This window comes from Pomacea canaliculata, linkage group LG9 (assembly GCF_003073045.1).
Source record: "Pomacea canaliculata isolate SZHN2017 linkage group LG9, ASM307304v1, whole genome shotgun sequence".
Taxonomy (NCBI): domain Eukaryota; kingdom Metazoa; phylum Mollusca; class Gastropoda; order Architaenioglossa; family Ampullariidae; genus Pomacea; species Pomacea canaliculata.
The window spans coordinates 10099723-10116231 of record NC_037598.1 but is presented as its reverse complement, the minus strand read 5'-3'; the positions used below and the strand labels follow the sequence as shown (position 1 = coordinate 10116231).

At 37.3% G+C, this 16509-nt stretch overlaps 1 protein-coding gene across 1 annotated transcript; it reads right to left on the bottom strand.

Annotated features, from left to right (window-relative positions):
* Positions 1-400: 400 nt before the first annotated feature.
* LOC112572102 (cell wall protein DAN4-like) lies at positions 401-7967 on the bottom strand. Its single transcript, XM_025251633.1, has 4 exons — positions 7561-7967; positions 6688-6964; positions 1326-2637; positions 401-1105 (listed from the first exon to the last, which is right to left on the bottom strand). Exons 1-3 carry the CDS (start codon positions 7753-7755, stop codon positions 1442-1444), a joined length of 1668 nt encoding a protein of 555 aa, XP_025107418.1. The 5' UTR covers positions 7756-7967; the 3' UTR covers positions 401-1105; positions 1326-1441.
* Between the last annotated feature and the right edge of the window lie 8542 nt (positions 7968-16509).

The window sequence follows — 16509 nt, the reverse complement described above, 5'->3', positions numbered from 1 at the left end:
TTTAATAATAACAATAAATGCAAAATTTATATAGCGAATATTCACACTCGTATGAGAAATTATGGAGCATGCTCTTAGGACTTAAGAACAAGAACGAGACATGGGAAACATCCGAGGGACAGAAGAACAAACAAACAATATATGAACTACGGAAATGATAAACAACAGTACTGAAGATTAATATAAAACAAATAAAAAAAAACGTAAGGAGGATCCAAGTAACAAGGACTGAGAGTAAGTATCAGGATTTTGCAAAAGAAAGACGAGCAAGGAAGTAGAAAGAAGCAGAAAAGGAGGAAAGGGTGTGAAAAAGGACTAGCATTGTGTGGGATGAAGGAAAGAGTCATGAACATTTAATTAATTCAATAGTGGGTAGGTGGAAAATATGGAAAGCAGAGAGTTCCATAGTTTCGTTGACTCAGCCGGTGGAATGGAGGAGTTAAGTTACGTGTCATCGGTATGATTGATGAGAAACCTTGTCAATCTGGATGCAAGATGAAAGGGGCTTCATATACAAAATAAACAGAACTGGGATGAAGGAGCAGAGAGTGGTTCATGGTGTCAAATGGACCAGACAGGTCCAGTAAAATCAGAAGCATAACCATTGTCAAAGGCAGATAATATGTCGGTGGTCACTTTAATTAGAGTAGTTTCAGTCCTACTTTAAAAAATAGCTTTTGTAAAAATCTTCAGCATAGTAACATGCAAGCCACTAAGGCTAAAAGTGCTGTCAACATTTTGACATAGTAGTATCAGTAATAGCAATAGTAGTATGACAGTTTCGTCAAAGTTTCTAATATGAAGACTAAGTAAAATCTGTCAAGCAATACCCTGATGTATCGGGGATACCGCTTGATATAAATACCAGATCTTGGAAAATATAGTGTTATCAGAATAATATATACAAGGATTTTAGAAAAAAAAAACAATAATCTATACATAACTGAGCATTATGTAGATGCACAGCCATGAAATCACTAATTACAGGCACTCATACACACTTCTTCATGATCTTAACAAGCACGACTTTCAATATACATGAGACGGACATGCTTGTATCATGTTCCACAGCTTGGCAAGATAATAATGTTATCACAACCCATGTGTTCGCTAGAAACAATTGCCAAAAAAACTGCAGCAGCACATCAGTCACAGCCAGAGGTGATTGTCACAGCCAAAATGGCGAAACTGTGATCAGTATAAATGTGCTTGAAGAAGCCATTCGTAAAGCCGTCAGGCACGTCTCTCTAGCTGATGTTTGCTGTTTATATTTCTGTATCCGATACAGCTGTAACCATTTTTAACCATCTTAAAGTAGATATTATGTATATGAGCAGGTAAACTTTCAGATAATCGTCTGCAACCACTGTTCTCTGAGCAAGTTATTTATTTCCGTATATTAGGCAAGCGCGGTGGTAAAGGCCCTCCAACAGATTATTTCTTACGTAAATTTTTGCATTTCTATATCATTACTCATAAATGTCATCTTTCGTCGCCACAGACCATACCCAATTCGGGCTGCCGTCACCATAGCAACGGCTACTGACCCTGACCCGACGCCCGCGTAAATAGGCCATTGTTGACCTTTTTCCGTCTCGCTGTCATTGGGGGTCGTGACAGATTCTCCGTGGACAGTCTCTTGACTTCTTTCTAACCAGGTGGACGTGGTTGTGAAGGCCGTGCTGGTTGATCCTGTTTCCGGTGATGGCTGCTCACTCTTTGTGTGGTTGCCTTGATCTTTGTCCATACGCCAAGCTGAATCTGCGTCGGCCATCCACAAGGGTTGAGCTTCAGTTGCGTTTTTGGGGTCTTCGATCAGCAAGGATGTTTCACTCACAGATGAGGTTTGTTTTTCCGTTGAAGATTCTTTGTCGGCGACAGGTGAAAATGTTTCAGTCCCTGCTGAATTGTCTACGTCTTTGACCTGAGTAAATGCTTCAGTCACTTCTGATTGCTGGCTTTCCCTGTCTGCATCTTTGGCGTGTGTAAATGCTTCACTCTGAATCGATTCCTGCTTTCTTTCTGATATTTCTGTGTCTGTGACATTTTTCACATCTTCGGTCACAAACGATGCCACATTTCTGGTTAACGCTTCTACATCCTTTCCACGTGGTGGAGTGATTGTTGACGAGTTTTCAGTCATCGCACCCTTCGGTCCTGCTGTCGATGTTGAGGCATCATGCGTCGATGCGGTGTCCTTTGTTATCGATATGACTGCTGTTGGATGAGAAGATGTTTCTGGCACAATTGTTGTGGGATGAGATGATATTTCTAAAAGCAATGTTCTTGTTTTAGTAGATGTTTCTGGAATTGTATTTGTTGAAATAGTGGATGATTCTGGGAAATTTGTTTTGGAGGCAAAATATGTTTCTGAAGCTGTCGCTGCTGGTTTAACAGAGATGCCTGGAGCTGTTGTTGCTGGCCTGGCAGTTTCTGAGGTTGGTTTCGTTGGACTAGAGAATGCAGATGTTGTTGGAACCGAGAGTGTGTCTGGACCAGCAGTTTCCAGAACTGTTGTTGTTATCCTTGCAGATGTTACGGAAACTGTTTCTGTTGGACTAGAGGATGTTTCTGGAAACAATGTTGCTGAGACAGTAGATGTCTCTGGAACTGCTGTTGTTGGGGTATCAGTCAGATCTGGTTGAACGAGAAAATGAAGTCATTGCAATTTTTAACCAGAAAGATAAGCAAGTCTATGTCTCATACGTAATAGACACTCAAGTGCTTTTCTAGCCTCACTTCAAATATTTGACAAGTACAGCACGAAGTTGTAGATAAGTTTTTCAGCTTAAGAGTTATTCTGAATAATTAGTTTTTTTAACATAAAAGAGTACCCCAAAGCCCTGCTCTTTTACTAAGCTTTAATTATCGAATAATGACCATTCCAGCGAGTCAGTGTAGGAGTGGTTTCAGAAACTACGAGATACAGGCAATCGACTTCCTATTTGTAAAACAGGAAGAGGGAAGACGTCGAGCATCCTGCTTCCTGTCTTTAAATGGACAGGCAAGTGATGGTTTATAGCTCTAACAGCTCCAATGTCCATAATATGTTATACATGAGTTCTGGTTCAAACTTTTACAACATGACCTCAAAATGGCAGTATTTTGACCACCGCATATAAGAGATGGAAAGTTAACTCTTGAGCAAGTGATTTCATTAAGGTCACTCGACAAGAGAACAGGGCCCCCTTCTTCCGGTTGAGAGTTGTGGCTGAGGCGTCTCGCTAAATAAATGTTTTGCAGCCCGAAATCTTAGACCTAGTTCACCATGTCATTGCTTTTCCCTTTAAGAGGCCCCGGATTCCAGTCTGAAGTGGAGGAGCGTATCAGATGTTACTAAATACAACGGTGTCTGTGACCAGAGTGGGGGTCAATTTAGCGGAGGGACTGGAGGCCTGAGAGTTTATTACAAACTTGATAATTGTTGTCATGTATTCACTCAAAAACTTGTCAAGAATTTAGGCATTACAAAGGAATAAAAAAATAAATAAAAAGAGAAATGAAGTATTTTGTTACAGACAGCAGCTAAAAGGGTTTGCTGCAGTGAAGTGTTTTCTCGCTCCCTCTCAGAGATATATATATATAATCATATTTTACCGTGCCTTTTTTTCTTTTGGTAAATAATAGATTACAGCGGGTATTAAATCGGGTCGGTTAAACTGTTATTATGTTACTAGAACATGTCAAAAAAACTTTTGCTACCGTCATTTTGTGTTTTTTCCCCCAATGAAATAGGAATTAAGCGATTCTGTAATGGGGCCAGAGAGCTTAGATGTAGAGAGGGTTCACTCGTGACCGCGGGAAAACTCGTCGGTTAGAGTTATCTTTCGTAATTGGATGCTACGAAACAACATGACACAAGGCGATCGTCTGAGGCAAGGTGGGCAATTTTGTTCTGCAATTAACTGTCAGAACGCCAGATTTAAATCAACCTCAAAAGAAAAACGTTTCCACAGTTTCCCAAAGGACGAAGAGTGGTAAGCTAAAAATTTATTCTCAAATTACGATCCATTAGTGTATTGTAGTTGAGAGCAGTCTACTATAACACGTTTGCTCGATTTCTATGATTATTAAAACGACTTTACTGATTATACTGTGAAACTGTGTGATGAATTCTCACTTATCTGATTACAAACCTATTTAAATTTGTTATAGTATTTTCATTTAAGGCATTCGCCACTGGGGTGAGGTGTTATAAAAAGATTTGTTATTAATATATTGAAAAAATCATTACAACAGGTGCAAAATATGGATGAACTTTACGAGAAGGAAAGATTTTGACCATCTTACACCATCTGATGTGTATGGAAAAGGATACTGTCTTTGCTCGGATCATTTCGAGGAAAGTCAGTACAACTGTCAAACCCCCAAAAAAGTCTTGTCTGGAATGCAGTACCCACATTTTTCGCCACTCCAAATCCACCATTCAAGGTTGATAACTTATGATTATTAGATAATGATATATTCCAATATATATTACTAAGCCACATTTTACCATCATGGGCCTTTCTTTCTGTCATATTTTATTTTTTAATTAACATTTATCATGAGAGATCACTCTAACTGGCACATAAGGCTAATGATGATCATAGCTTGCATCTGGGCATAAAGAGTTTCTCTGTGACACTTTGCAATGGTTGGACACTGTTGAAACACCCTCATCCAATGCACTACCTTGTCTGACAGGGTGGAAGATGACTGTGCAGGCTCTGCTTGAGCTTTTTGATGAGCTTCAGACAAATCATGGTATTTCATTACTTCTTACAGAAAAACTGAATCAAGACTGCTTAGAAGACTTTTTTTTCTTGCTTTCAGGGAAAAGGGGAGCATCTACATAATCCCACTGCAGAACAGTTTAGATTATTCTTCCGTCAGATCATGATTGAGAACCTGTTTCATCACAGTAGTGGAACTAATTGCCAGAAGGACAATGACAGCTCTTTATTGACTCTGACATCTGTGACCACTGACAAACAACAGGACATAATGATATGTAATGTAGATATTGATGAGAATGACTATGACCATGACATCGATTGTTTAAATGACAAAGACATTAGTGATAAAGTAAATATCACTTTCAATAATTTTGATGATAACTGTAGTGACCCTCTAACTATTTTCTCCATACAACCACCACCAAAAAAACAAAAATTCTGAGTGAGACAGTCAAGATATTAGAGTGTACATGTAAAATATTGACCAGTTACTTCCTGGGAAAAAAGTTAAATCTCAGTTGATTCGACTTTTATGGGAAGAGCTAAAAAGCATTGACCTCTGTTGTCCACTTGGTGCATGTGATCTGAAAGGAAGTGTGATTAATCTATTTATCAATGTTCGCCTTCATTTTTCTTTGAAAGATAGCTCTGTGTCCTTTCTTGAAAAGGAGCAAAAAGAAATAAAAAAATGTTTGAAGTTACATCATTTGTAGCTTTTAAGCTAAAGTAATTTAAAAATTATTATAGAAAAGTGTGAAAGAAAATGTTATAAATCTTCATTTAAAGTACATGTGAGAATGATCCCTTTTGAGTATCTGCTTGCTGTATATTTCATAGTAAGCATAGCTGTTATCTTTCAATTGTCCACCAATGTTCTTACAACAAGGGATATGAATGTATATAAATATATACATTATTATTAATAGTAGTATTATGATTTGTTATTAATTATGATTATTATGATTGTGTGAGAATTTATTGCCCATGCTTGTATGTAAACAGAAATCTATATGTCTCAGTAGATGTGAGCAAGTCTTCTGAATGTGGCTTGTTTATATTCATGTGTAATTCTGTTTTTAACTGCTTTTCTCATATTAATAAATTCTCATAAATTAGATTTTTATGGATTTTAAATAAATGCAAATTTGTGCTCATGGATGTGCTGTTTGAATTTATAAAAGTTATCCTATTTAAATATAGTCAACTGTCATACATGTATTAAAACTCTCCCAAACAACCCTCATCTAAGCAATTCCCATGAATAAAAGACACAAAAATCTGTTCTTAGATAAAGGTCATTTGATATCGCAAACACCTAGACATTTACTCCAAAGATAAACACAGCTATCGACGACTTTGTTTAGTAGTGGTTGATAGTAGCAACTACGGCGTAGCATCTTTTTTCGAAGGGACGCAACTCCGTCACTACTTTTCTTAACAAGTAAGGACAAAGAAGGAGTGCACCCTCTCTACATCTAAGCTCTCTGATGGGGCCATCACTTTCTGCTAAATGTCTTATAGTACATCTGATACATATCGTGAAGATCTGTAACGGTCTGCTCCACTTTTCAATGAGTCTATGTGTTCTTGTACAATCACAAAATGCAACTCCTGACAACAGTGTTAGAAACAAATGGGGAACGTCTGTTACAATCCACTGTATACATCTCTTTCATGTCTTACATCTGCTCAAGTCTTTATGGCCTTCTGTCACAATTTTCCTTTGACCTAATATTTCTCATACAAAACAAGGGAGGATAAAGCTCGTGCTCCTGTTTCAGGACACTGCCAAGAATTCGGTTCTCCCGCTCCCAGTCCTAGTCAAGAACAAATTAAAAAAACTGTCTAAGCCTTGGAGTCTTTATAAGATCCTCTGCCAACGGAATAGTCAAATGACTTCCAGAAATAATGCAAACGCAGGCAATAGCCTGAAATTTCAGAAGTGTTCAAAACCCTTTGGATGTCTTACCTTGACAAGATATTTCCAACATCTTTGAGACTAGGTCATCTCCCAGGTCATCGAATCTTCTCACCGTGACAGTTGGGTCTCCATTCTTTTCCATTTCACTTTTCTCATACTCCATCTCCTCGGATTTCTCGAAGACAAAAAGCCACACGAGCCGAACGCCCTCACCTCGCAGCTGAGTTGCCTGATATTCCGTTTCATCAAAGTCAGTGCTTTCCCCGTCCGTGATCGTCATCACTACGCGTTTGGCCGTCTGTCCCTTGATGTCCCTCTCCAGCACCTGCATCAGGACGTTAGACTGTGACGTCAGACAGTGCATGAGTACTAACTGCCTGTCCTTTATAAACAAGGATTAATTGGAATTTAGGTCCAGTGCTCAGAGATTATAGTTACATCCTTTGCATGTGCTTGTCATGTAGGAATACGTAAAAGAAACTGGCAATAAAAGTATATTTTGAAATTAATCGCGTATTTTGAATATGCTAAAATCAGTGAGTTCAGATAAAGAGAAACATAAGAAACAGCATTAAATGTATGAAAGTATTGGAAACACCTACAGTGCCTTAGCGTTACACCTGCACGCACGGTCTAAGATACGAATTCAAACACACACACGCATCTACGTACACACATCTGAACACTCACAGCTCACAACAACTGTACACACACCTACCCATGAATATCTTTACACGACGAAAACACACACACACACACACCATCACATGGATTTTTTTCGCATGACCAAAACACCCAGATCTGTACACAACTCTTTGCCATCCACCCCTTCAGAAAACTGACGAATGTATCCCACTTCTGAATGTATAATTCTAATGTTTTGAAGCTTCGGATCTGAGCAAAACTTCCTTTTCAATTTACCTTTTCTCTCACTTCTTTCAAAGCCTTTCCGGTGTGCGTGCCAGGCTTTGCTTTGTGCTCCATCCTGGAAATGGCCTCTTCAACGGTCGAAGAGTCAGAGGAGTTATCTAGAGACAAGATGACGTCAACATCGTTTTCGTAGCGAACGACTGCCACGCGAACGTCCTCTTGGCTGATGGTGAGGTTCTTCACCATCTTGATGAGGAAGGACTTGGCCTGGTCGAACTGAGGTCTCTTCACGCTGTACGATGAGTCGAGCACGATAACGAGGTCTGTGCGATTGCATGTTGTTGCTGGGGGAAAAAATAACCTGCATGATTCCCAATGTCTAAAACCTTTTTGTTGACAATTGTAACATATTTTAAAACAAATTTAAATAAATAAATTCGCTATGACCGTATACAGCTTTCCACCTGTGATGTCCATGTTTTTGTTCTGTTTTCTGGCAACATTTTCAATGTTCTATCAATTTATTAATCTATCAATTGCTGTATAAAATTAATGACCTAACATTTAAAAGTCTAAGATTTATAGCGGAAAACTGTGTCTTTGTATCATGACTAGTTAACATTTTGTATTTATAAATCTGATTTGTAAACTTCTGAAAATTCTACACGAAAAATCATATTTTGTGGAGAATAACATAATCTGTTGTTATAAAAAATAAAATGTTGCCCTTGTTTTCTATCAATCTCTTTTCAATTTTTAGTAATTTTAGGGTGAGATGTTGGTCTTCCAAGTACATTGGAGGAAGGAGATACAATCAACAGGAATAAGGTTGTTGGAGCATCAATTGGTAATGTGATGTCTGTCACGTGTGCCCTCGTCAAATTATAACAGAAGGAATCGTCTTGAAAGCCCTTGAGTGCCTGTACTTGAAGTTTCCGGTCACTCTTTCAGCTGGCCTCACTTATACCTTCTTTTTTAAACCCTGTATTTAAAGGCCAGATAGGGAGTAATTTTGTTTTCTAATGACTGAATAAAGCTCAGTGCTTGATACCATTTCCCCAAATCTGGATTTATAGCCCCCAAATACCACCACCTTTTGATTTTACGATATGCGCCTTAAAACATCACCATTCACAGACAGAAAGTTAAATTCAGTAACTATACATACACAGATGACTAATTAGCATGTAGACCCAAGCTTCTTCATTGTCTCAAGCCTTGCCGTGGTAAAAAAATCCAAGTACAACTCTACCTTCTGTACCGTTGATCATTTTCTGTGAATGGCGATGTTTTCAAATGTACATGACGAGAACTAAAGGTGAGGATATATACAGCCAGATTCTGGGAAATACTGTCATACACTGAGCCGTGCATAATCATTAGAAAAATGCTCCCCAGTAGAGCTTTAAACCAGTTTCACTGGGATGAACTTCGGATGAAAAAGACGGCTTATCAGTCTCCCTGCCTGTTTCAAAATGGTTGATTTACTTTGAATAACTCGAGATGAATCTGCAGAGGACGATATCGATATTTTGGAGGAGAATGTGTCAACGGAAGCCAAGAATAAATTTATGAGCATACGCTCTGCTTCATTTTATTTCTTTGAAGCCCGTTACCTGAGTTGCAGGTGTGTACAGATTAGATTTTGTTTCTGGTCGATGTTCAGCCCAGACGCATTTTTTTTTTTTACTCTTAGGTAAACAGCAAATCGATAAGAAAGTTGTTCAAACATGGTCAACTTCAGGAAAAACAGTTCATGTCTCTTTGCCCGGTAAGTGGTTGTCGAGCAGCTGATGTTTGTGATTAACTCACTTCCTTTGTTTTGCACGCGCCTGCACTCTGCATAGCGAAGTAGATATTTTGTCTGATATTTACATTTCAAGAATACATTTTATATTTATTTATTATCTGCGCCGTGAGATTCTACACTTTTCATTTTTTTCCATTGCTATATTGCATTGTATTTATCTTAGGCATCAAATACAGAATTTCTATGAAAGACATAGATGGCTTTGATACATTATAGATAAGTATATATAAAGATATTTTTCCCATTGTAGTAAACAACGATTATGAAAAATGTTAAGTAAAGTACAATGTATCTCCAAATACAGCCATTATTTCATTCAGTCTTTGATGGACTGGTCCATTATCAAATTATAGTGTCTTGTACAAAATGTTTGTACAACTATAGTAGTGTCCAACGGTTGTGTTAAAGTAAATAAAAGAATAAATAAAAAACAAATAAAAATGTATAAATGTCAGTGAAACAGAATAAAATAGAGGCGAACTTGGAAAAAACAAAACAGGACAGGTTAATATTGAAGAAGAAAGTTTAAAAACTTCACTTACTTTTTCTCATGTCCTCAACAGTTTGCGTTGTTGCACAAAGGAGCGAATGTTGAGGCAAAGCATGAAGACTTGTGACAAGCGAAACATCATTTCGGAGAGAAGTGTGAACTCGGTGTGAACTGAGAAAGCCAAGTGAGCAGAATTTTATAGTCTTATCACCAAAAAGCCCGCAGGCTATTTTCGACAAAAGTGGATAGTGGGCGAGGCCCTCGCAAGCAAGTCTCAAAGTGTTGATAAGGTTCCTAGAATCGGTTGCCATGCTCACCGCCGTTCAACGGTATAGTCAGATCCTTCTGTAGGTCAGCAGTGATAAAACCACCAGTGACTGATGTTACGGTCGCCATTTTTATTCACTTGTATAAACCTTTTATGTATTTTGACATGTCTGGAATCAACAGGAAATAATAATAATGTTATGTATAATATTAAGGTGGTTAAGACATCTTGCAACTGAGTGGCTGAATGGTAGAGTTTATTTTATTGAAAGATTTTTGTTTGCTGTTGATGGAAACCACATATTGTTCCACATTCAACATCTAAGCAAAAAAAAAAAAAAAAAGAAAATAAATAAATAAAAGTAAAACACCACAAAATACATGGAAAGTTTATTTTTTACGTTTATTATGAAGTCCGAAGTCCGAAGCTTTTTCGCTGTACATTGTACATAAAACACAATCTTTTGCAGCTTACCCACCTTTGATATACCGAAAGCGGAAACAATATTTTACATGATAAAATGTTTTTTTAAATGAGCATCAATTTTTTCCTTTATGCAGCTTGTGTACCTTCAAGGGAATACGTTGTTTCGATTTGATTTGATGAAAACTTTTCCCATTTTTAACCCCCTTAATAACAGAATGCATCAGTTCAGATTAAAATATTCCAACCTCTTGATAAGTAGCAGTTAAAAACCAGTTCTCTTCTCCTAAAACAGACACGGAAGGATACTTCCCCGAACAGCTTTAGCCACGCTTGTTCATACGTTTCTCTGTCTTCCACTTCAGCTATCTTTGCATCCTGATACAATTATAACTCAACAGCAGAACAAGAGTTCTGTCATTGATGTTTGGAATGCATGTTGGTGTATGAGAACCGTTTATTGGAATAGCGGCGATAATTAATTGTCGCTATCGCCGGGCCGGGAATGAATGGAGTATTATTGTAGGTCAGAGAGTAGGCGGTAAATATTCTTCAGACACGCTTATCTCCCTTGGAACTGACTTCGTTTAGGCGATTATCAAAACTCGAGACAAAGGGGGCGCCACATGACGGCTTTAAAAACCAGTATTTGCGCAGATAAGCCATCACCTCCTGAATAGCTCTAAGTGTTTCTCTCCTCGAGTTACCGTCAAAACTTGCGCAGTTCGTCCAAAGAAAATAAACAATATCGATAAGAAAAGAACAGGTTCAAAGTTCAAAGGCTAATCAGCTTGTATTCATGATTAAATTTGTTTATCAAAATGGGATCAGGCTTTAGTTTAAATAAAGGTTTTTTTCCTTGTAGAGAGAGCTCTTCATAAACATACTGGGGAGGTAGGTATCTGAGGTTAGCCTATGGGTCAAAAAATGAGTCAGATTTTTTGCTTAAGTTCAGGCTATTCATGATCGTCCTTTTGTATTTGACTGTTTGTCGGTCCCTGTGATGAGTAGCATAGGTGTGTACGGTTTTCAAAACGGGAAGCCTTTGGCTACTGAAGAATGAAAACACAGGGATATAAGCAGGCCTGACGAGAGGAGGGAACAAGGAGATGTATCCGGGCCGAGGCTGTGAAGCGGTGCCGGCTTTGGTCAGTGGATTTATTTCCTTCTTTTCTCTCAAGGAAATGTTGACGGATCAATACTCCCTCTGGGAATTGTTTAATGGTATACTACAAGTCTGATCTTTTATCGTCATTTTCCCTCATTTACTAACCACTCATGTGTAAACAACTCTATGCTCTAGCAGTGATGTAAATCCTAGTCCACTTGTCCTAAAGTTAAGTTACTGAATGAACTGTAGATATTGACAAATTGTGTACATATTGTTATATACTGGGATAATAATTTATGATTACAATTACAAAGGGCCTGGAGAGATCGTCTACACCGTGCTGGCTCTCGCCGGCCCTAGATATATGTTACAGTAGACATTTAATGTGTTGGTTAATTAAACAGACTAATTGTCCCACATTTTTACACCATTACACAGCACAGTAGTTAAGATGAAACTTTTTCTAGCACTTTAATCTTGTTGATAGAATTAGAGCCATATTTTTATTCAGCTGTTGTTTTTAGCATCCGATTCAGCTTCTCGGACGGTAGTATTTATAATAAATATTTTTACTATTGATGTAGTATTATGCTATACCCGATAACCCAGAGCATGTGTGAAAAAACGAACTGTACATCCGGGATCATAAACCAGTGTGGAAATCTTTGAGCAAATCCAATTTTCTCGTTATGTCTAAGTTCTCACAAAATGGCATGTAACCGAGATGACCTAGGGGTCGCTAACAACAGGCTCCACTCAGATGGCCAGTAGCAATCAGCTGACATACTGACCGGATCTCAGCCATCTCTTGCTGGCAATGACTCTCGAGAGGATTTCCTTTAACCTGGTTTTGTTACCTCCTTCACAATAACAGTCAAAGGAGAGATGAGGTGAGCAGAGAGCGAGAGAGAGAGACAGCTTACTATACAATTCTTTCTGAAATAACAAAATAGTCAGACACGATTCAAAGCTCATTAATGTACAGATTATTTTGCTTCCATTTAAATTCTTATAACGTTCTGATACTCTCAGTAACCGTGAATATTACTGTAAGGAGGAAGAGAATGGCAATCCTCCCGTCTGCTATACGGTATTTTCTGAGAAATATTGCTTCATTAGGAAGAGGACTCGTTCAGAGAAGTGTTGACGGTTCCAGAAAAAAGATAAAAATACAATGTTTCCTTCCTGCACTGGGCGTTGTCTTCCGGAACTGAGGGAAATCGCGACTTCTAAGCCATGGAGCTATATTTTAGTAGATACCTCAGTGGTTTAACTGATCGAGAGACAGAGCAGGCTGGGTTTGTGTTAGGTCTTATAAGACAACATGAAAGCAGCGTTTGTTTCCTAATGATCGGGTTCAGTTCATTCTAAAATGAATTCCCAAAATGTGAGTACATAATTATGCTTAACTTATAAGGTTTATGGGTTCAAATATCGCCATTTTCACTTACACTAGGAAAGTAGAAGAAAATTACTCTCTATACTGGAGAGTTCCATAGTGCATAATTAGTATTTGTAACAGTGAGTGCGGCTCAGTTAAGCAATCTAGACATGTCTTCTAATCAGATGAAGAAATATTACTCAGGTTGTCGTGTTCAAGAAGCGTTTTTTTTTTTTTTTTTTTTTTTGCCCACAAAATAAATGGTTAATTTTGGAATACAACCCTATAGATTTGAACTCTATTTAGAAGTTTCGACTAAAGTTTAAAAAAAGGTAAAAAGGTCCTACATATTTTCTAGTAATCTTGTAAAGTGAAATGATTTCCAGCATTGCATCTTTATTTTATAGTTACAGCTGATGGTGATAGCGACAGCTTATGCAAACAATTTACAAATACATTAGTTTTGGATTGCCTTTGCGAAAGTAAGCAGTAGAGAGCTTTCCTTCAGCCAGAGTAGGTGTTTCCTAAGCAGACACTTGGTTTTTTGTAAATATCTAAATTTAGCCGTGAACTACTCGTGAGTGCACTGAGTCGATCTTAATCTTTCTTTCACAAAATGGATATTTGCCACCACGTGACATGCTAAAAATAGCTCTGTTCACAACACGGATGCTAGTCGTACTAAGAGCTGTCATATGGCAGGGTATAAGGTTACTAAGAAAGTATTAAACCACTTCCTTCGTGCCATAATCATAGCAAACCCTGCGTCTATAGCCCGTCGGTACACTCAGACTCTTGTAACATATACCTGAGTGTAATGGGCTTCAATCTACTCACAACTTTTTTTATTTCTAATGCATTGTAAACAAAAGAGGCAAGACATTAGAACTGTGATTAGCATTCTGTTATTTGACATCAAGAATGTGAAAGGAAAAAGGGAAGGGTGCTTAGAGTACATATTTCAAGGGATGAACAGTTTTTATGGACCGTCGTAAGCCAGTCGGTAATGAGTGTACGTGGTTTAGGTCTTTTAATTGCGTCTTCCCCGTATTTTCAGAAACAAGAATACAAAACTATACGAGTTAAGCTATGCTGATAGGTCTCTCGTCGGCTGTACGAATGTTATATATATATAACTGTTTAATAAAACCTCATTCAAACAACACACACCACAAATACAAACACGCACCTATGCCTCAAAATACTTGCTTATTTTGTAGAATACAAACAAAAGCAACGTTGAAAAATCTGATCATAACATTATTGCTGATTTAAATATATGAAACCTGGAAAAACCTTAGACAAATTAAAAAATTAAATATTAAATAGAAATGTTTAATAAACATCTTATTTACAGATATCCGTAATAGCAACCATGTTTCACGAAAAAATCCACTAAAACAAAACCAAACTTATTAGAAGTAACTTATTCCAATGAAATTAATAAAAGTTTTTTTGTGGCTTTTAAAAAAAAAAAATTAGACTGAAGTTAGTTCCCTTGCCTAATTATTTAGCTGAATTAGCTCCCTTTATTTAATCTGGTAGGCTGAGCTTTTCACACAAAGCTACTTTTCTCCAGACGTTCCGGTAAAGACTCGGTAGCTTGTGCTCATTTTTCATCTTTTAAGATGCATATTGAGATTAACGCTGCCTAGCATTCTAGTATTATTACCGCTTACCCGTAACATGTTTTTGCACCTGTCTTCTTATTTTTTAATTCCAGTTCCAATATGAATGTTCGGAAGTGCGTATTTCTTTCTCTCCGTGTTCTCATTGCATTGATTCACAAACAGCTACATAATCATAACAATCTGTATGGTTCTTTCCATGACTTTCGTCAAGCGTTTGATATGGTTTCATGAAACACATTATGGAGTGTACTAAAAAATGGATTAAAAGGAAAAATGTTTTTAGCAATTCAAATGTACAATAATGTAAAGGCTAGAGTGAGAGCTGGGGCAAAGCTTTCTGGTTACATCGAATGCTCCGTGGTCTTAAACGAGGTGAGATTTGTAGTCCTGTATTGTTTATCTTGTTTATAAACGATCTAACAAAAATCATAAACGAGTATGGGAAATACAGGGTATCCAGCTAACCACATACAGGCAGTACTTATTGCTGACGATGTTGCTCTTGTATCAGATACAGTCGTTGGACTGCAGAACCAGTTGAACATTCTTTACCAGTGCTCAGCTCTAGATCTAAACCTTGCTGTCACCCAGATAAATCAAACATCTTAATTGATTCTTTGAACTGTTTCATATCTTGTAGGGAAAATGGTTCTTTGTTAATTCTTCTTTAAAAGTTGTGAATGTATCCAAATAGTTGGGTATAGTTTTCTCCACAATGTGTATTTTTACTCATGCATTACAAGATATAGCTGAAAATGCAAAGAGGGGAGTTATAAGCATTCTTAAAATGTTACAGTACTTTGGTGATACTTCAGCAAATCTGTTCTTCAAACCTTTTGATGTTCAGATCCTTTTATATGGCTTTGAAATATGGGGTCTGTGCACCAGTAATGATAGCATTGAGAAGGTTCACACCTTCTCAATGAAAAGATTTTTAGGAGTCACAACAAGGACACCTAACTCACATATGGAGAATGTGGTATGTTCCCTTTGTTAATGCATCAGTGCTGTGAATTGTATATTGGCTCTGTCTGCTAAGAATACCACAAATCAAATAGTTTGGACTTTTATATTCTTGATGTTGGAAAAATGTTGTTTGACGATGATTTGTTAAGCTGTATGCCAACTGACCAAGAAAAAATGTAGAGTTGGTCTTTGTTAAAGAACAGTGTTTATCTGCTTGCTCATGCTGCATCCAGCACTGAGTTTTCCACACTAAAGAGCAATCAGCCATGGATTCTACCTGTTTTTCCATTATGTCTACTGTTTCTATGCCTCCAGTCATGCTTACACTAGATTATTTCTTTTTTGAGGCTGCAAAATGTAGCTCTTTGTGTCCACTTGTGAGCAAGAACAGCTAGACATAATACTCAAAAAAACCCTCATTGTTTGGTGGAAACATGTCTGACCTTTGTATGCTGTCAAAATTATGTATCTCCTTTCACTCAGCCATGTACTTCAGTCTAGTTCTAGTTCTCATTGTGAGATAAAAAAAAAAAAATTTATATGTTGCACATGACAATGGCATACCTCCCTTCAGTGGCGGGCTCAAGCCTATACTGAATAAAGAAGTCAGAGTCAATTTAAATCTCTCTTTTCCTTTATATATATATACACACACACATGTGTGTGTTTTTTTCCTTTTGCTGGATTATCAACATTCAACAATTTTCATGATTATTTTTTATTGTTGTTTTCTTTTCTTTTTGTATTTTGTTAGTTATTTGTCAATCTGCGATATCATTATAGAAAATTCTCCATACTTTTCCTTTAGTGCTTCAGTTCATGATTTTAATATGTGGCAAAGAGTGTATTTTGTCAATATATAATTAGCTAAAATGTATTATTATAAAATGTTAAGTTTTATGTAAATATAACATGACTTC

Bases quoted from the DNA above. Each gene is read 5' to 3' on its own strand.
- LOC112572102 (XM_025251633.1), bottom strand. From the start codon at position 7,755: ATGGTGAAGAACCTCACCATCAGCCAAGAGGACGTTCGCGTGGCAGTC. The intron at 6,965-7,560 runs GTAAATTGAAAA...GTCCTGATGCAG, and splicing joins TGAAAGAAGTGAGAGAAAAG to GTGCTGGAGAGGGACATCAA. The intron at 2,638-6,687 runs GTAAGACATCCA...TCGTTCAACCAG, and splicing joins GTTGGAAATATCTTGTCAAG to ATCTGACTGATACCCCAACA.